This window comes from Haliotis rubra, unplaced genomic scaffold (assembly GCF_003918875.1).
Source record: "Haliotis rubra isolate DU_JTF1 unplaced genomic scaffold, ASM391887v1 Scf199, whole genome shotgun sequence".
NCBI classification, from domain to species: Eukaryota; Metazoa; Mollusca; class Gastropoda; order Lepetellida; family Haliotidae; genus Haliotis; species Haliotis rubra.
Genome location: NW_025765991.1, coordinates 1075687 through 1095825, shown reverse-complemented (window position 1 = coordinate 1095825; position 20139 = coordinate 1075687). Strand labels below are relative to the sequence as shown.

Sequence of the window (20139 nt, the reverse complement as noted above, 5' to 3'; positions counted from 1 at the left end):
ATGTAACTTTGATATCTCGGCCTTCGCGGTTTGTAAGTGTAACATATGGTTATGGTTAAAGCATGTATACTAATTCTATCTTTTATTGTGGTGTAAACGAACATATTATGTATCAGTTTGTGAACACGGGTCAATGCCCTGTAAGTTTCGCGAATAATATGTACACCCAGGTGTTCATTTGGAACCTATATCAATATCACACATTTGGTTCCATGTACATTGTCTATTTATTGAAACGTATGTTATTCAGTTGAGTGTACGACAATGCAAAGAGGTGCGCCATCATACAGTGCTGAAGATGGTGTGAACACTATTGTCAAGAGAACACTCATCAGTCGATATAACAGTCAAATCATCTGAATGACAAACCGACGCAATTGACGTATTCCTTTAAACTTTGTTCCCTGAATAGCCCCTCCCCTCCCCGACACTTCACTCTTGCGCAACAGATGTCCCCGCGACTGTGAGAACGGGTCACGTCCCAAACACATCAGTATGACTTACACCACGCGTTTCACCCCAGACACGAGCACTCATATTTCTCGACCTCTCGCCAAAGTTCAGCGATATTTCTACGCCGAGATCTATCCTTTGTGATTCTGTCGTAAACTTAATAGGACGCCATCTGTTCCGGCCATTTTCAGCCTTGGGTTTCTTGTGTGGAGTTTGGCAGCGGATGACACAAGGTTAGTATTGTTTTGTGTTTGTGATTGTATGGAATGGTGTTAAGGTCATCTGTGGGCGTGTTTTCATGTAATCGTGTATATAGGACAAGACATGGTCTTATTACGTTGCAAAGAAAAGGAACATGTGAAAAAATGCATCCTTTTAGGATTGCCATCAGTAGGACCTTGGTCATGGGCTCAACATGTTATATGATATATAGGTTATATAGGTTAATTAGGTTACCAAAATAGTATGAGATAAGACTATTTTCAGGCAAGGATTATGTGCATGATTGGGATGTGTACAGCTACAGAGATGCAAACATGGATGAATCTCCTGTTCACGATAATAGGATTGCCCGTCGATTTGAGAAATAAAAGTACATACACATGTATATAGCATATATAGGTTACAGCTTTGGTAAAATGTTTCAATAATTCGATCGACGAAACCTATTTGTTGAATATAATAACCCCACTGAAGTATGGCCGTTGTATGGCAAGTAGGACACGAGAGATAGAGTCAAGATGCACACACGCCTAAAGGAAGGAGGGATGACTCGACTCTTCCTTCCTTCCAGTAATATCCATGATAGAGATAGCACGACTCGCACAACGTGAGCCGAGTGCGTGAGAAGTTGTTCACGATAAGTGTGGAGTGACAAACGATTCCTTATTGTACCATTGTCCCTCCCTTTGTGTCGTTACATTTGTAAATGTGCCACTGCGTTTGTGAATGTGTCCCTTCGTAGGTAAATGTGTCGTTATATTTGTAACTGTGCAACTGTAATTGTAAATGTGTCCCTCCGTAGGTAACTGTGTCGTTATATTTGTTAAATGTGTCTCTGCATTTGTAGATTCTGTCGTAAAGTTAATAGGACGCCATCCCATGCGCAAGTCTGTGAATATCAACATGGTCCGCCATTTTCTCAGCCTTGGGTTTCTTGTGTGGAGTTTGGTGGCAGCGGAGGACACAAGGTTAGTAATGTTTTGTGTTTGTGATTGTATGGAATGGTGTTAAGGTCATCTGTGGGCGTGTTTTCATGTAATCGTGTATATAGGACAAGTCATGGTCTTATTACGTTGCAAAGGCTGCAGGACACTCCACGTGAAAAGCAACATGTGAAAAAAATGCATCCTTTTAGGATTGCCATACAGCTGTAGGACCTTGGTCATGGGCTCAACATGTTATATGATATATAGGTTATATAGGTTAATTAGGTTACCAAAATAGTATGAGATAAGACTAGGTTTTCAGTGAATTGGTAAACTCAGTTGTCTATGTGTAATTGTTGCAAAGACAGCTGTAGTTATGTTATGCCTTTTGTTAATTATATATAAGGATTATGTGCATGATTGGGATGTGTACAGCTTGACACAGAGATGCAAACATGGATGAATCTTCATTGATAGAAATTTCATTACACCATTATAGAAAGGTTGCTGCATCAATACATTGGTCTTTTGCATAGATATCTCAATGTTACATCAATACCTGGTCTACTACATCGACTACCCAATAACTGGTCTATTACATCAATACCTGGTCTACTACGTCGATACCTCAATACCTGGTCTAGTACATCAATTGATGTAGTAGAACAGGCATGAGGGAATTTGATGTAATTCAGGTGATAAAAACAGGTGATAAAGTAATAAACCAAACAGACCAGGTGTTGATGCAATAGACCAGGTATTGAGGTATCGACGTGGTAGACCAGGTATTGATGTAATGGAAGAGGTATTGAGGTGTCGATGTAGTAGACCAGGTATTGATGTAGTAGACCAGGTATTGAGGTATCGACGTAGTTGACCAGGTATTGATGTAATAGACCAGGTATTGAGGTATCGACGTCGTAGACCAGGTATTGATGTAGTAGACCAGGTATTGATGTAATAGAACAGGTATTGAGGTATCGACGTCGTAGACCATGTATTGATGTAGTAGACCAGGTATTGATGTAATAGACCAGGTATTGAGGTATCGACGTCGTAGACCAGGTATTGATGTAATAGACCAGGTATTGAGGTATCGACGTCGTAGACGAGGTTTTGATGTAATAGACCAGGTATTGAGGTGTCGACGTCGTAGACCAGGTATTGACGTAATAGACCAGGTATTGAGGTATCGACGTCGTAGACCATGTATTGATGTAATAGACCAGGTATTGAGGTGTCGATGTAGTAGACCAGGTATTGATGTTATAGACCAGGTATTGAGGTATCGACGTAGTTGACCAGGTATTGATGTAATAGACCAGGTATTGAGGTATCGACGTCGTAGACCATGTATTGATGTAATAGACCAGGTATTGAGGTATCGACGTCGTAGACCAGGTATTGATGTAATAGACCAGGTATTGAGGTGTCGATGTAGTAGACCAGGTATTGATGTAATAGACCAGGTATTGAGGTGTCGATGTAGTAGACCAGGTATTGATGTAATAGACCAGGTATTGAGGTGTCGATGTAGTAGACCAGGTATTGATGTAATAGACCAGGTATTGAGGTGTCGATGTAGTAGACCAGGTATTGATGTAATAGACCAGGTATTGAGGTGTCGACGTAGTTGACCAGGTATTGATGTAATAGACCAGGTATTGAGGTATCGACGTAGTTGACCAGGTATTGATGTAATAGACCAGTTATTGGTCTATACACATGTATATAGGGTACACTTTAGGTTACAGCTTTGGTAAAATGTTTCAATAATTCGATCAACGAAACCTATTTGTTGAATATAATAACCCCACGTTAGTAAATTTGGGTAATACAGTCATTTTGTGTGGTGGAAGTATGCCCGTTGTATGACAAGTAGGACACGAGAGATGGAGTCAAGATGCACACACGCCTGAAGGAAGGAGGGATGACTCGACTCTTCCTTCCTTCCAGTAGTATCCATGATAGAGATAGCACGACTCGCACAACGTGAGCCGAGTGCGTGAGAAGTTGTTAACGATAAGTGTGGAGTGACAAACGAGTCCTTAGTGCACCATTGTCCCTCCCTTTGTGTCGTTATATTTGTAAATGTGCCACTGCGTTTGTGAATGTGTTCCTCCGTAGGTAAATGTGTCGCTACATTTGTAAATGTGTCCCTCTGTAGGTAAATGTGTCGTCATATTTGTAAATGTGCCACTGCGTTTGTAAATGTGTCCCTCCGTAGGTAAATGTGTCGTTATATTTGTAAATGTGCCACTGCGTTTGTACATGTGTCCCTCTGTAGGTAAATGTGTCGTTATATTTGTAAATGTGCCACTGCGTTTGTGAATGTGTTCCTCCGTAGGTAAATGTGTCGCTGCATTTGTAAATGTGTCCCTCTGTAGGTAAATGTGTCGTCATATTTGTAAATGTGCCACTGCGTTTGTGAATGTGTCCCTCCGTAGGTAAATGTGTCGTTACATTTGTAAATGTGCCACTGCGTTTGTGAATTTGTCCCTCTGTAGGTAAATGTGTCGTTATATTTGTAAATGTGCCACTGCGTTTGTAAATGTGTCCCTCCGTAGGTAAATGTGTCGTTATATTTGTAAATGTGCCACTGCGTTTGTACATGTGTCCCTCTGTAGGTAAATGTGTCGTTATATTTGTAAATGTGCCACTGCGTTTGTGAATGTGTCCCTCCGTAGGTAAATGTGTCGTTATATTTGTAAATTTGCCACTGCATTTGTAAATGTGTCCCTCCGTAGGTAAACACCCATTCTATGTTATGGGTCTGAAATCTGGGGCACATCCTACTGTAATACTATTGAATCTGTCCATATTAAATTTTGTAAATATGTTTTGAAACTTGGAAAATCCACCTGTAACAATATGGCCTTGGGTGAATGTGGAAGAGTGCCTTTACAGTTTACTTATACAACCAGTGCAGTGAAATACTGGTGCAGACTTCTAAACATGCCTGACTATAGATTACCAAAACAATGTTATTTTATGCTATTATATCTAGTTATTGAATCATTTAAACAGAGACTACATGATAATTTATTCCAATCTTGGCAGTCATCTTTGGACAGTAGCTGTAAATGTTTTTACTATTTGTGAAAGTGTCCCTCCGTAGGTAAATGTGTCGTTATATTTGTGAATGTGTCCCTCTGTAGGTAAATGTGTCGTTATATTTGTAAATGTGCCACTGCATTTGTGAATGTGTCCCTCCGTAGGTAAATGTGTCGTTATATTTGTGAATGTGCAACTGAATTTGTGAAAGTGTCCCTCCGTAGGTAAATGTGTCGTTATATTTGTGAATGTGTCCCTCCGTAGGTAAATGTGTCGTTATATTTGTAAATGTGCCACTGCATTTGTAATTGTGTCCCTCCGGAGGCAAATGTGTCTCTCCGTTTGTGAACGTCGGTACACTTGACAATGTGTCCCTCCGTTTGGCAATGTGTCGTTATGTTTGTAAATGTGTCGCTGCTTTTGGAGTTGTGTCATTCAATTTGAAGATGTGTCGTTTCATTGCTAAATGCCTCCCACAGTGTGTAAATGTGTCTCGCATTTGTAAATGTGTCCCTCCGTTTGGAATGTGAATGTGTCGTTCCGTTGGTAAATGTGTCCCACATTTTGTAAAATGTCCCTCCGTTTGTAAAGGTGCCATTCCGTTTGACAATGTGTCGTTCCATTGCCAAATGTCTCCCTACTGGAAATGGGTTCTGTTTGTAATTTTCCGTGCTATTAGGAGACAACAGGTTGATGTCTTGGTAATCTTTAACTGATTTGCTCTAATATTAAAAGGTCGTAAAAGACACGCGTTTTTTTGTATCAAAGGATAATTGCAATTCTGATACACTGAAGCACTTGAACCCACCAGTACACTCAGTAAATCCCTGTGGGGCGCCCCGTTAACTGGCGATAAATCATCGTGATGCACTGGTTCTCTGGGTAAGGCGTGATACGGCTGGACCTCTAGGGAAGGCGCAGCAGGGTCTTTGATCAAGGAAAGAGTACTCTTCTATCAGTTCTTGAGCGTAGAAAGTTATAGTATGACCAGATATTATTGAGACTTTTAGGAATATGTTTAATTGGATTTCTAGTATAAACAACCTTGACCAGCTATCAAGTGCTTGGTTTCATTCAAGAGAGACAACTCCGTTAATCCTTTTGCATTAGTTTGTGAAGAGTAATCCCCTTTGTTTACTTGCTAGCAGACGACATTTTCAGTGATCCTCAGTATGGATGATTTAGAGAAGAGGAAGTTGATTTTAGAGTATGATAACAAGGACGTCAGATCAGCTAAAGTGATTTCAAGTAGAAAGGTAGAAAATTGACTGTCGGTGACAGGAGGCGGCTTGGTATTCTTCTTTCTAAAACAAACGAAGGAGTTTAGAAAAAAAAACGGCTGGATATGATTGATAGAGGAACTGTGGCTGTCTGTAAGGAGACAATTAGAACTGAGCTGCATGCAATGGGTTGGCAGAAAAGTCGAGGAATTCCATCACCGATCATGAAACCTGAACAAAAGGAGCGAAGGTTTAACTGGTGCTTACAGCATAGAATTTTTAACTGGGACAATGTGATTTTCTCAGATGAAAGTTCTGTGTGGCTGTTTCCTAATACACTGAAATTCTGGACCAAACAAACTGAAAAACCTTTGTATCAGCACCCAAAGTACAGTCCGAATTTTAACGTGTGGGGTGGCATATCTGTGTTAGGGGCAACGCCCCTCTGTGTATTTGAAGGGAATATGAACAGTGAGCGGTACACAGATATTCTCGAGGGACATTTACTTCCATCTGCTCACGTGTTCTATGGAAATTTTTGGATTTTCCAGCAGGACAACGACCCAAAACATCGTTCAAAGCATTCACAGGCCTGGTTTCGGACCCAAAATATGACATTATTAGATTGGCCAAGCCTTAGCCCTGACCTAAATCCAATAGAAAATGTTTGGGGACTTATGAAGGAAAGTGTCAATAAGAAAAATCTGACAAATATTGCTGAAATGAAAGAAGAGGCGGTCCGATATTGGGACAGCATGGACCACGACTTTCTAACTCCTTTGATCAGTAGTATGCCCCGCCGCATTGAAGCCTGCATTGCTGCCCCTGGTGACTGGACAAAATACTAACTGTTCACCTGTCTTTGAATCTGGAGTTATGTTCTGCTAATATCCCCATTACAATCTTTAAATTCTCAATAATTTCTGGTTGTACTGTATATATTTAATCGACTCGATTACGTCTTATGTTAAAGTGAAATCCTCGAGTTGAGACAGATAGCGATTACAAGGTGTATGTTTTTATGAAGACTCCTAAAGGAGAGAGAGAGAGAGAGAGAGAGAGAGAGAGAGAGAGAGAGAGAGAGAGAGAGAGAGATGAGAGAGCGCGACAGAGACAATGAGAGTGAGAGAGATACAAAGGTTACTAGTATATGTTTTACAAGAACTCACTAAGAAGAGAGAGAGAGGTTATAATTACTATGTATATGTTCTTACGAAGACTCTTTAAGGAGTATTTATCTATTTTAACGTGGAGTGCCCTCGGGGTTGTTGTCATTGCAGCCCTGTCTACTTCATTGTTGCCCCAAACATCATCCACGTCGACACAGATGAAGTAGTTACCGTAACGACGTACGGCGTTCAAGAAGAGGTGACGATACGGCTCTCGTTGCTGGATTTTCCGAAAAGTACAGTTGTCCATTATGAACAGGAGGTCACGGTATCCTCAAGTATGTACACGTACCTTGTGCAGCGCCATCTGGAGTAAAGTATTATATTCATGACTAAAACACTGGCCCCCTGAGGCGCAGTAGACACATGTACAAGTGTTGCACTACACGTAGCAGGTGGTGTTCCCAGAGTATCAGTTGACGTCAAATACAAGCGTCGTTTAGCTTGTACTCGATGAACCCGTGCCGCCACGTACACCTGTTGCAAATATACGAGATGATTAAATAATATTTACATCACATATTTATGTAATTTCACACAAACTAGATGACCGCAATACCGGTAAAGATGTGGGTTAGAATTGATCAACAGCAACACATGCTTGTCGAAAGAGGCGACTAACGGGTTCAGGTGGTGAAGCTCACTGAAGTGATGGATGAATGTTATCTTATCCAAGATGCGTGGATCGATGTTCATACACTCAGTCACCGGAATGTCTGGTCGAGACTTGATTATTTACAGACATCCGTTATATAGCTGGAATATGGCTGACTAAGTCTTTAAACAGCTAATGAAAACAAGTACTGATGTTTAACATACACTACATGACGTCACATACTGTTAAACATATACTAGATGACGTCAGATACTGTTAAACATATACTAGATGACGTCAGATACTGTTAAACATATACTATATGACGTCAGATGCTGTTAAACATATACTATATGACGTCAGATGCTGTTAAACATATCCTAGATGACGTCAGATACTTATGGCAAACATATACTAGATAACGTCGGGTTCTAAGGTGAGACATATAGCAGATGCCTTCAGATATTAATATTGAACATATGCTAGATGACGTCAGGTACTTATGTTAAACATATATCAGATGACGTCATTTATTTAAGTTGAACATTTACTAAAACTAAAAACCAATTACTGGGGTTGTGTTCAGCATATACCAGATGACGTCAAGTATTTATATTGTTTTACGTGTACCAGATGACGTCAAGTATTAATATAGAGATTATTACACGAGTATGTGTGTCATATGGCTTATACGAAACGAGTGTAAAATTTTGTATTGCAATACACAATTTTCTACGAGTTTTGTATAAGTCATGACACATTTGCTCGAGTGTTATACTTTCTTTATTATCAATATTATTCATGTACATTTGTGCAGTAAAACACAGTAAGCAAGTGTGACCGCCCACGTCATTGACGTCACGTTCAATTGTTTAATGACGTCACAGACGACGAAACACAGAAACAATGGTTGTTCGTCAAAAGTGAAATGTGCACATATGATATATATGACACTGGTTATGTTTCACCATACGGGTAATAAATTGTTTTACGTGTGCCAGATGACGTCAAGTAGTAATATTGTTTTACGTACCGCATGACGTCAAGTAGTAATATTATTTTACGTACCGGATGACGTCATGTAGTTTTATTGTTTTACGTACCGGATGACGTCAAGTGGTAATATTATTTTACGTACCGGGTGACGTCAAGTAGTAATATTGTTTTACGTACCGGATGACGTCAAGTAGTTTTTTTATTGTTTTACGTACCGGATGACGCCAAGTAGTAATATTATTTTACGTACCAGATCACGTCAAGTAGTTTTATTGTTTCACGTACCGGATGACGTCAAGTAGTTATATTATTTTACGTGTACCAGATGACGTCGTCAACGCCACCATCCGCCTCCCGCTGTCAGCCCTGCCGCAGACCAAACTGGACCCCTTCTACGTGTCACTGGTGGCGGAGTGTACGTCCCTGGCGCTGTCGTTCAGGCAGGAGGTGCCAGTACTGGTGGATGACAGTCCGGGTGTCATCTACATACAGACGGACAAGCCCGTCTACACCCCCGGGCAGACCGGTGAGTACCGACCGCCACTGAATCTTGTAAACGTCGATTGCACGCCGAGGATTTTTCAGTGTTACAACGACCAGTGAAGATCCGGGTTAGAATTGGTCTTCAGCAACCCATGTTTATCGTAAGAGGCGACTACTGGGATCGGGTGGTCAGGATCGCTGGCTTCGTTGAGACATGTCATCGTGTCGCAATGGCGTAGATTGGTGCTCATGCTGTTGATCGCTGGATTATCTGGTCCAGACGCGATTATTCACAGATCGCCGCCATATAGCTGGAATATTGCCAAGTGCGGCGTGAAACAACATACAAACAGTGTTACAATGTCGTCGCCTGAAAACCAGAGTGTACTAAGTGACAAAAACCTATTTTCGAGAAATTCGATCTTGAAGTTTAGGACAACAATATCTTCTAAACTTTTCAATCAAATTATTTTAAATTTAGCACATGCATGTGACATGTTAAACAGTATCAGAAAATATCAAATTATATCCTTAATCTATTGAAATTAATAGGAAATTTACCAAAAATGATTGAGATAGAACACTTGACCTAAGAAAATCGTGGTTTTTCTCAAAACCAAAGTGTTCTAAGTGTAAAAAAACACAGCTAAAACTCAGCTTTATTATTATTATATCGATATTTGATTGTTATTTATTTTCCCCCAGGTTGTATATTTGTCGTTTAAACCTGTTTTACTTTCATAAGGACTATATTTAATTAAACAAAGCAGAAATAAGAACAGAGTTAAAATGTTCCATTTCCATGATGACAATCACTTCAAAATTGGTAAATCTCAATGTCAGGTGATCACATTGTGCTTGCTCATTGGTCAATTGATAACTTAGAACACTCGAAAATTAACACCATGTGATTTTTCATGGAGACAGAGCAAAGTTTGTGTTTGAAAAACCACTTTCAAAGCTAGATAGCACTGTAAAAAGTTGCTAGAGTAATAGATTATGCTCTAAAACCTACCCTGAGCATATTAACTCTAATTTTGTCAAAAGTGGACTTAGAACACTCTGGTTTTCAGGCGACGATGTGGTTATGCTCTACGACATATCATAATATGGAAACTGTACTGTTGAGTACGTATGTCACTGTCAAGTCTGTACACAGACGCTTCACAGTTAACAAACAAATGCATATGAACAGTTAGCAAAACAATCGGTTTAGTTTTCTTGTCATGTTTCATGAAAATATATCACTGAATGATAGGTTTGTTTGTTTATAAAATTATTTTTTGTCCGAAGCATATTTCAAAAACGTGTATATTTGGTAGACAATCTCTGAACTTAGTACTAGATCACTGGATCTTTTGCATGTTTGTGATGTTAATGGCGTATTGTAGTACCTTCACGTAACACTGGTGTTGACGACGTACCAGTGTTGTTTCACACATACACGGGATGATGTCAGCCAAACGGACACACCTGGATCCATAACATACCGTGAATTTACATAATGGACCCACACGCCATCTTAATTCCACTTGGTTAAATGATAGCATACAACTGATGCTGAAATATTTGAGTTTTTGGCAATCCAATTCGTTTTATCTAATTCTGACTGTGTGCCACCTGTGGAACAGAATATGCTCACCGATCACACACGCTCGTCACTATTTGATAGTGATTCACAAGCACATGGCTGTCACAAAGCCGGGTCGCAAGGTCTCTGTGTTTTGTTGAGAATCCTTTGGACATTGGTGAAGGATTCGCCGCTTTCATACATACTATGTGTTATATATACCATGTTGGATGTTCGTATGAAGACAGCAGTTGTTTGTTCCAGTCAATATCAGAGTGGTGCCGCTCAATGACGCGCAGCTTCCTTCCCAATGGCCTGTACAGATCGACGTCAAGGTAGGAACAGCATTGCTGGCTATGTACATGTCAACCAGTGTCTATATTCAAGGACTTAAGAGGTCACGGGCCTATAGTACATAAGTGCAATACTTATGAACGCGACGTTCAACCCCACTTTACTTCACATCCTCCCCGGATGTTGGGGTAGTCTAATGGTTAAATCGTCCATTCTTCACGCTGAAGACCCGGTTCGAGTCCCCACATGGGCACAATGTGTGAAGCCGTGGTGAACTTCTGGTGTCCCCGCCGTGATATTGCTGGAATATTGATAAAAGCGACGTAAAACCATTCTCACTCACTCACATCTTCACCACCTGACGAATGTAGGATTTCTTCCCTGCCCGTAACATATTTGATCTGGAAACATGCCTTCCAACAGTTTCTCTCTATTGTGTGCCTTGTCCTTATTCAGATGCGACAGTATATTCTAACAACAAACCATAATTTCCACTTCCAAGATTTTAAATGTTTCTGTTGGGGAAAAAGTCATTATATTATTACGGAAGTATTAGAAGTGAGCTGGTGAAACTTTGATCCGATTACGTTCTTTATGTGTGAACACTCATTAGACTTCCTTTCACTGTAACATGTGTGTATCTGACCCTCACATTGACCACTCCCAGAACCCGGACAACGTAGCGGTCAGCCGGTCTGTGAGTGAGGGGAACCAAAGCTTCGTGACGGACAAGCTGAAGATTCCAGACAACCCTGTGTATGGTAACTGGACAGTGGAGGCCAAGTTCTACAACATGGTGCGTTAATGTTGTCTTTTAGCTGCATTTAGAGGTTGTTATGGATGACCAAGACATTTTATGGATATATACTTCTTTACCTGATAAAGGGATCTGTAATGATCCTGAAACGTTGTGTGGGAAAGAATAAAGAAGCATAAATACATACATTTTCTTGGTCATGGTACGTTAAGTTTTATATTTCCTGTTAAGCCTTATACAACCGTCTTAGTCTAAAGATAGAGCGGTGTTTCAATCCCCAGCGCTAAAAGAAGGTGTTAATCAACGCCTGCCTGCCGTCCCATATCACATGGATAAACCACACACATTTCACCTGTTTCACCTTACACTAGGTGCGCGGTGGGCGAGCTGGCTAGTAATCCAGCGAGCTTGAGGTGCCGGGATCGAGCCCACCTGTGACCGAGTGTAAAAAGCTTGGAGTCAACTTTGTGTGCAGACTCTTTCAGTGTTGTCACAACCCCTAGTGTACAGTACACAACCCTGTGCACTTAAAGGAACCCACGAATCCGTTGGTATTTGACCAGATGGTGGCCACATGAATACGTGCAAACATCTAGTTGCGGGTACGGTAACGTGCAGTAAACTTAGACAAAGTACAGTGACTATGTGTACCTCGTAAGGATGGGAATGCCATATTAACTCGGTGCGCCTGGTGGCTGCAAGAGTTGTATACTCCCCAGGGAGTTGAGATAATACGAAGTGCAATTGAGACTGACATCCTATGATCGAGGGAAAAACAAAGCGCCTTTGAGCAGCCTAGCTGGAACTCGGCGCTATATAAATAGATAATAATAATAATAAAAATACCTGTCGTTTCAGTTGGAGGTTGTTGTTAAAGGAAGGCATCGATGACTCAATCACAACGCGACTAATGCCCATACCTAGGCTTGTGTTATTGCTGTACTTTAACCGTTGTTAAATGTTGTTCCTATGAACATGCCCTAGCCAGTAGTTACACAAATAGTATCGCTGCAGGAAGGGAATCAATCGTTCACGTGGTACCTGCAGCCTTTGGGTACCGATCGATGGCGCCCTGTAATTACATACATGTTTTGTTTTACCTCAAACCAACAGAGCCTACGATGTCATATCCTATAACATGAATAGGAAGTTACGTGAGGCAGGGGCGTTATATTGCTTCAATTGAACGTAAAACACATTGAAGGTAAAACACATTGAAGGTAAAACACATTGAACGTAACACACATTGAACGTAAAACACATTGAACGTAAAACACATTGAACGTAAAACAAGCTACAGATACATTGAAACATAACTTCACTTTGTATGTTTCAGTTGAAAACTTCGTCCAAAGTACGTTTTGAAGTCAAAGAATATGGTAAGAAGTAGTCTTGTTATCTCAGTTAGTCTGGTTCGATGTAATTAAATGTGACATCGGTACAGTCAGGAATGAATGGTTTCGAACCTTCTGTTTCAGTGTTGCCGACGTTCACAGTGAAGTTTGACGTAGCGGCGCAACACAGAGTTATCCTCCCGGATACGGAACACTTCAACACAACACTTCAAGCAACGTAAGGCCTTATGTCATGTTGGTTGTTCAGTTCAGACTTCCTCAACGGGGACAGAGGCTGTTAAAAACGTCTACGCTTAGGCTCAAATGGGAAATGATTCTCGGGTATCGCCGCCTCATTTATTTTCAAAGCCAATGGAAACAGTCCCCTACTCAATCCTCACGATTCCATAATCCTCACACTTGTATATTCGGACGGTTTAACTGAAGTGGTAAGGTCCGTATTACAGAGGTTTCATAGTGTGTGTTGTCTGGAGACATCCACACTTGAATACCCTTACATGTATGTGTAAGAGGACATTTCCCTTTCTCTGGTAGAGTGAGTGAGTCCCGTTTTACGCTCTTTTAGCAATATTTCAGCAATATCACGGCAGGTGCTCTTGTAGAAGATACCTATGAGGTTCCCAGACCATCAACTTAAAATACACAGGTGTGAATTTCAAATTCAAATTATAATCTCAGAGGTTAAATGTGATATACCTACGCTTAAGGGAAAATCACATTTCTTGGCAAATCGTTAATGTTAGTAGCATATTAATGTGATGCTGTTCTCATTTTCAGATATGTATTCGGGAGACCAGTCAAGGGTCACGTGACAGTGACATATGGACTTGTATGGCACGGACACGTGTTTCCTATGGGAAAACAACGTAATATTTTGGTAAAATTAAAGAGATATAATAACTATTTTTTTAAACGGACATAACTGCTCTCAATGTGTAGACTCAGTGATTTGTTTGGATGTCTTGGAAAGTATTTTGAAACGGTCTTTGTTGTTGACAGCATCTCCCATTGTTTCCAGCTGAACAGTACGGGAATGGCGGAGTTCCACGTGAAGACGGACCAGGTGAAGCTTCCGGTGGAGAGTGTCTGGTTTCCTAATGGAGGAAGGTTATATTTAGAAGCTGATGTCACGGAAGAGGCTTCTGGGAAAGTGGAACACGCTATTGACCAATCTGTGGTTTTTGCGGAAACTGCTTATGTTTTCAAATTTACAAGATCCAGTAGATTCTTCAAACCAGGACTTCCCTATATACTGAGAGTAAGTTACGTGTGATATTCTCATATATCTATAAAGAACAGTTGATATATTTCACAGTCAGGTTTGAACCAATTTTCGATTCTGAAATAGCGTCAGGTATTGCATTGTTTACTCATATCACCGGTGATCTGAGATCAGTACGGACGAGACACACTCGATTGCTTGGTACAGGGTATTTATACAATGCCGTCATAGATGTGGAATTGTGATGTGTGTGTCCTTAAAGAACAACTTTACAAATCCATTGTCGTGCTGCACTGACATTCATATGTTTTATTGTCTTGTCCGGCAGATGCTATATTCTTTTGACACACACTTCTGTTGTCTTGACACGTCTTCTATTGTCGTGACATGAAGTTGTCATATTGTCCTCTCATACAGGTGTTATATTGTCCTCACATACAGGTGTCATCTTGTCCTCAAATACGGGTGTCATATTGTCCTCAAATACAGATGTCATATTGTCCTCACATACAGGTGTCATATTGTCCTCAAATACAGGTGTTATATTGTCCTCACATAAAAGTGGTATATTGTCCTCACATACAGGTGTCATATTGTCCTCACATACAGGTGTCATATTGTCCTCAAATACAGGTGTTATATTGTCCTCACATACAGGTGTTATATTGTCCTCACATACAGGTGTTATATTGTCCTCACATACAGGTGTTATATTGTCCTCACATACAGGTGTTATATTGTCCTCACATACAGGTGTTATATTGTCCTCACATACAGGTGTCATATTGTCCTCACATACAGGTGTCATATTGTCCTCACATACAGGTGTTCTATTGTTCAGGTGGATGTGATCCGCGCTAACGGAGAGCCAGCGCGTGGGTTGACTGTGGTTGTGGAGGGTGAGGCGGCCGTGAGGGAGGAGAGCATCCAGCTTACCCCCTGGAATGGGGGAGAGAGGCGAAACTTCAAATCTGATGACAATGGAAGGTTGACGCTTGACTTCCGGCTACCCGCAGACGCTAAGAACATTCACTTCATGGTGAGGATCACTCTCCAAATACAAGAGTATCGAAACGGTTCCTTCACGTACAATATCTTCCACTGGATGTTGCAGATAAGGTTTCTAATCAGTCGTTTGATATGTCTGGATAATGCAAACCTCTTTTAAGATCCGTTCGACAAAACAGTGGAACAGGGAAACTAATTGGAAATACATGGGTATTTTTAAAGTTTGCACTCCGGTCGTAAACTTTGATTGGTAATACTTGGTCACAGTAGTGAAGGTATCACAAACACTTCCTGTGTCCTGCACAAACTCCGTTTCCATGATCTAAATCACACCCAACTCTGTTTCAGCTGAAGTCCAAGGCAAAAGGCCTGGCCCGAGCGTCTGAGACGGTGGCCCATTTCGGCGCGTCCCCCTACTTCTCCCCCTCAGACACCTACATGTTGGTGAAGGCCAACCCTACAGCAGGGGTGAGTGGCCGCTATAACCCGACGCATTACAGCTCATCTCAGCGTTGACCAAATTCACTGTCGTCACAGAGTTCGATACTTTAACGGTTAACCTTTTAACCTGGAAAACCTTAACTAAAATATACTTTATAGGAAAACGTTTTCAGCGGAAACGTACTTAATTAATGATATCGCATGAGTGTTACTGACATCTAAAAGATTTTACATAGTGATATAGCTACAGTCGAACTTTCATCACAATATCTTGGAAGACTATTGTGTCGTCATCGGTTATCGTTACGTCAGAACTAGAGTGAGTGAGTGAGTATGGGTTTACGCCGCTTTAGCAGTATTCCAGCATTATCACTGCAGGGGTCCCAAATACGGGCTTCACACATTGTACCCATGTGGAGAATCGAACCTAGGTCTTCGGCGTGCGTAGAAATTAGAAGACATCGCTAATGTCTGGAGCAAACTAGCTGCACCTTTTACACTGAACACATCGCTGATCACTATTAACAAAATTGGGAAAAGTTCAAAGAAATACATTACATCTTAAATGATAAATAGATTGTCACCCTGGTGGCTTTCGGTATTGCATATGCATCAGGACAAATGGGTATAAGTTACAAGTTGTGACATTTTTGAGACTCGTACTGATAGATCTGATATCAAAAGAATGAGATTCTTGTGTTTTGTGAAAGTCCGTCTGACGTGGAATCTCTTGGGTTACACTATTCCTTGGACCTCACGCACTTGTCAGTCGACCAATTCATCACAAGAAAAGCGACCATCAGTCCACTAATGAATATATATCAAACAATACATCTCTGATTACATGTATGATATACGCTGTTGAGTATAGCTCATATTAATGGCTCTATTCATGTGATATAATTCTAGGATTTCGAAGACGACATTCCTGCCGTTGGAGACTACATCACAGTTCAGACGACGAACACCGACCCTGTTGATCTTAACATCATCAACCTGTTGGTAGGCTTAACAGCTAGAGTTGTAAATAAAAGCCACCGAAACATTTCCATAATCGTTGGAAATAGCTGCTAAAATAGAATCCATTGTACAATTCCGACCATATTATGTGCATGGATTCATGAATCTCTGTCAAATAGAGAGGAAGGTGTTTCAGAAATGATTAGTGTGTCCTGACCAATCAGCACACCCATTGCACGCATAGAAGGAAGTAAACAGTTCACGTGTTACAAAACAAAACAAAGCAAAAAAAAAAGAAAACAAAAGAAAACAAAAAGAAGTTCCTTTTTGTTTCCAATGCGTCAAATTTAGAAATGTCTATCACATTTCTATTTCTTACCACGATTAAAGAAACACGATTAACGAAGTTAGGAATTATAACACGTAAGACGTACCAGTATCGGTTTTAACCTTTTTCAGGTTGTGTCACGAGGTCGGGTTGTTTTACAACTGAAAACTAGGAACCTGGGCGGCGCACGCACTCAGTTCCACTTCCCTGTTACACCGGAAATGTCACCGAGTGTCCGTCTACTGGCGTTCTCAATGCGAGGCTCGGAAGCGGGGTCAGAGGTCATAGCTGACTCAACGTGGCTTGATGTTGAGGAAAGTTGTGAACATGAGGTACTGTTTTGTCCAAAATAGTATCAACATTATGACTGTGTGATCATGACAAGACGATATATAAATTCAAAGTCAGGGAACAGCAGCCAGACGTCAATTCAAGTGCGAACACTATCTTAATAACTTCTGTACATGAAACCCTGTATGGATAAGAGTCTTTTTACGAAAATCACCATTTACTTGTATAATAAGGCGGTATCCTTTCGGGAAGAAGATTGTTTATCAAACATGACGGTATTGATGGAAGTATCAAGTTGTCCATTACTTTACAGTTTGGTGTATGCAAAACATTGTGAATATGTATGTACCTGGTCACATTGCTAGTGACAAAACCTTCACCAAATGTCTTCATGACATTTCCCTATTATGTCGTTACTAATATTTGTAATATTCAATTTACAATGAATATCAGTTTAAGTCAGTAGCCAATGCTGGTCGGAAGGGGTGACCGAATGTATCGGCGGACGGTCTGGCTCAATGTCTTGGCATCGTTACTCAACAGTCTTAATCGTTAGAATATCAATCACCGGATTGCCTGGTCAAGATTTACTAACTTATAAGTATTACAGCTGGAATACTGTGCATTGTAAACAACTTGTGTTGCTTATACCATCTTGAGTCACTGGATTGTCTCGTCTCAAGCATTTGCAGCCTGTCCTAATATAGAAGAAAGACTTCTGAATTAGGCGTTAGACAACAAGAAGGTGTCCTAAACTCTCAAATACACTGTATTACGTATGACATCAATCCAAATGATTGCAGATAACTATGAATGACGACTTGTCGAGACGGGACTACTACCGGCCCGGGGACACGGGGACGCTGACTGTAAAGGGCATGCCTCACATGGACATCGGACTCCTGGCAGTCGACAAGGCGGTGTACTACCTCAAGAACAAACTCTCCTTGTCTAGAAGCACCGTATGTGTATAGCATTGACGGAGTGCACTTTAACAGCTTTAACACGTTAACTTTAATTAACAGCTTCTGAATTCTTAAAGATTTTGTTGTGTTAGTAATACTTTATGAAATAATTCTATGTGATGAATATTGATCATTTTGAATTTTGAATCCTAAATCCTCGAGCTTTTACTTATTCGAGATTCATACGCTGATTTGTATAATCCAAACCAAAAAAGATCTTTTTAAATATTCAGAATTTATATTGAGATTTAGATCTGGCGAACATAGTGTTAAGATTCCTGACTATATTTCTGTAATGTGTCGTCATATTCCGTCAGGTGTTCGACTCCCTGAAACAGCAAGACCGTGGGTGTGGCCGAGGTGGAGGGCGGGACAGCGCTAACGTGTTTCAGGTCAGACTTTCATATATTACCTGTACATACTAGACTTTCCACATGTACATGCAGTGCGCGAAATAACAACTGGCCCGCTAGCCTGTGGCTAGTAAAAATCCAGTCGGGTCAGTAAATCCCCAAAGTCACTGGCCCGACTGGCTATTGAATTTTTCATTTTGTAAATATATCACTCTCTCCCCGACTTGTTAAGTTATAATATACTTTTAAATCTGCAAGATTATGGCCTGATAAAAATGTTCATCATATCAGCAGCTTAATGATGAAAACCGTGTCGATATTCAAATTTTGGGCTTGTGAACTATTTTGTGGGCTTGTAACTTTCAGGCATAGCTTGCCCGAATGGCTAGCAAAATTTGGAAACTATTTCGCACACTGTTTACATGTGTCTTCAGTACAGTAATGCTCCTGAGTGTCTATACTGCTGGCATACCAAACACGACTGCACGTTACAGACGTGTATGTTACAGATGTAACACCTTGATGTGTGTGCATAGATACAATATTGTAAGGTACACCTGTGTATAACCAGCTGCAATGGTCTAAAGCGCAAAGTAGCGACAGTACCTTAACGTTGACGTATTCATTCCAGCTGTAAGGTTTTTTTAATGTCCTACTTTTTTTATCTATAATATAATTAAAAACTGTTCTCGTCACGATATGGCTGAAATATTGCCGATGTGACGATTAATATTAACTCCTCACTCACTCACTCCAGCTGTAATTCCTTTACATTGACTGGTGCATTACAGCTGTAATGTTGTAACAGTAAAGCAACGTTACAGCTGTAATACTTTAACCTTGACCTTTGCATGTTAAGCTGGTACTGCAGTATATGTTCGACACGAGTAGATACAACAAATAGTGCTGGTGTCTGCTTGAATGGTGTTAGGTATTCAACTGGCGCTTCTAGTGGGACATTGCTAAAAGTCGGACGGCGTTCAGTGAGACGCTTTCGTTTGTATGACACCCACGTTTCTGTTGTCCAGGACGCTGGACTGACCGTCCTCACGAATGCTGGACTGAGAACAGAGCCCCGAGCACAGAAGGCATGCTCCAACAAGTACGTCAGACGACGCAGGGAGGCATCGAGAGGTTTATTATTTCAAGATTTACGAAACATCGTTAGTGTTAGGACCCACTTAACGTTAAAGCAACAATGGATGAGCATGACTGACTCCGTTGTTGCAATATTCCAGCATTTTCACGACGGGAGACACGAGCAATAAGATGTCTCCAGTATTCCAATGTCGGTCATCGGACTTGGTCGGTAACTTCGGGGTGACCACAGTACACTAACCACTTCTCCACTCACACCTAAATGATTTATAAGTATTTGGAAAACATTTGTGCTGGTCCGATCATAATATGGATATTATAGGTTTCGGAACATCGCAGCTGTGTGTTGGGACTTCACGTGTTGAACCGATCGTTGCTG

The 20139-nt window shown here is 40.8% G+C and overlaps 1 protein-coding gene across 2 annotated transcripts in view; it reads left to right on the top strand.

Annotated features, from left to right (window-relative positions):
- The first annotated feature begins 1519 nt into the window (after nucleotides 1-1519).
- LOC124275154 (ophiophagus venom factor-like) overlaps nucleotides 1520-20139 on the top strand; it is a 36310-nt gene continuing 17690 nt past the window's right edge. Inside the window, exons 1-16 of one of the 2 annotated variants that reach the window (XM_046710648.1) lie at nucleotides 1520-1643; nucleotides 7156-7322; nucleotides 8961-9161; nucleotides 10953-11023; nucleotides 11650-11778; nucleotides 13076-13118; nucleotides 13218-13311; nucleotides 13872-13971; nucleotides 14113-14352; nucleotides 15158-15355; nucleotides 15673-15792; nucleotides 16675-16767; nucleotides 17185-17385; nucleotides 18148-18306; nucleotides 18627-18701; nucleotides 19691-19796. In XM_046710648.1, the coding sequence (XP_046566604.1) occupies nucleotides 1555-1643; nucleotides 7156-7322; nucleotides 8961-9161; nucleotides 10953-11023; nucleotides 11650-11778; nucleotides 13076-13118; nucleotides 13218-13311; nucleotides 13872-13971; nucleotides 14113-14352; nucleotides 15158-15355; nucleotides 15673-15792; nucleotides 16675-16767; nucleotides 17185-17385; nucleotides 18148-18306; nucleotides 18627-18701; nucleotides 19691-19796 (2086 nt within the window). In that variant the 5' untranslated portion in view covers nucleotides 1520-1554. Of the gene's footprint in view, nucleotides 1644-7155; nucleotides 7323-8960; nucleotides 9162-10952; nucleotides 11024-11649; nucleotides 11779-13075; nucleotides 13119-13217; nucleotides 13312-13871; nucleotides 13972-14112; nucleotides 14353-15157; nucleotides 15356-15672; nucleotides 15793-16674; nucleotides 16768-17184; nucleotides 17386-18147; nucleotides 18307-18626; nucleotides 18702-19690; nucleotides 19797-20139 lie in introns of those variants that run through there. The other variant, XM_046710649.1, reaches the window with a different exon arrangement.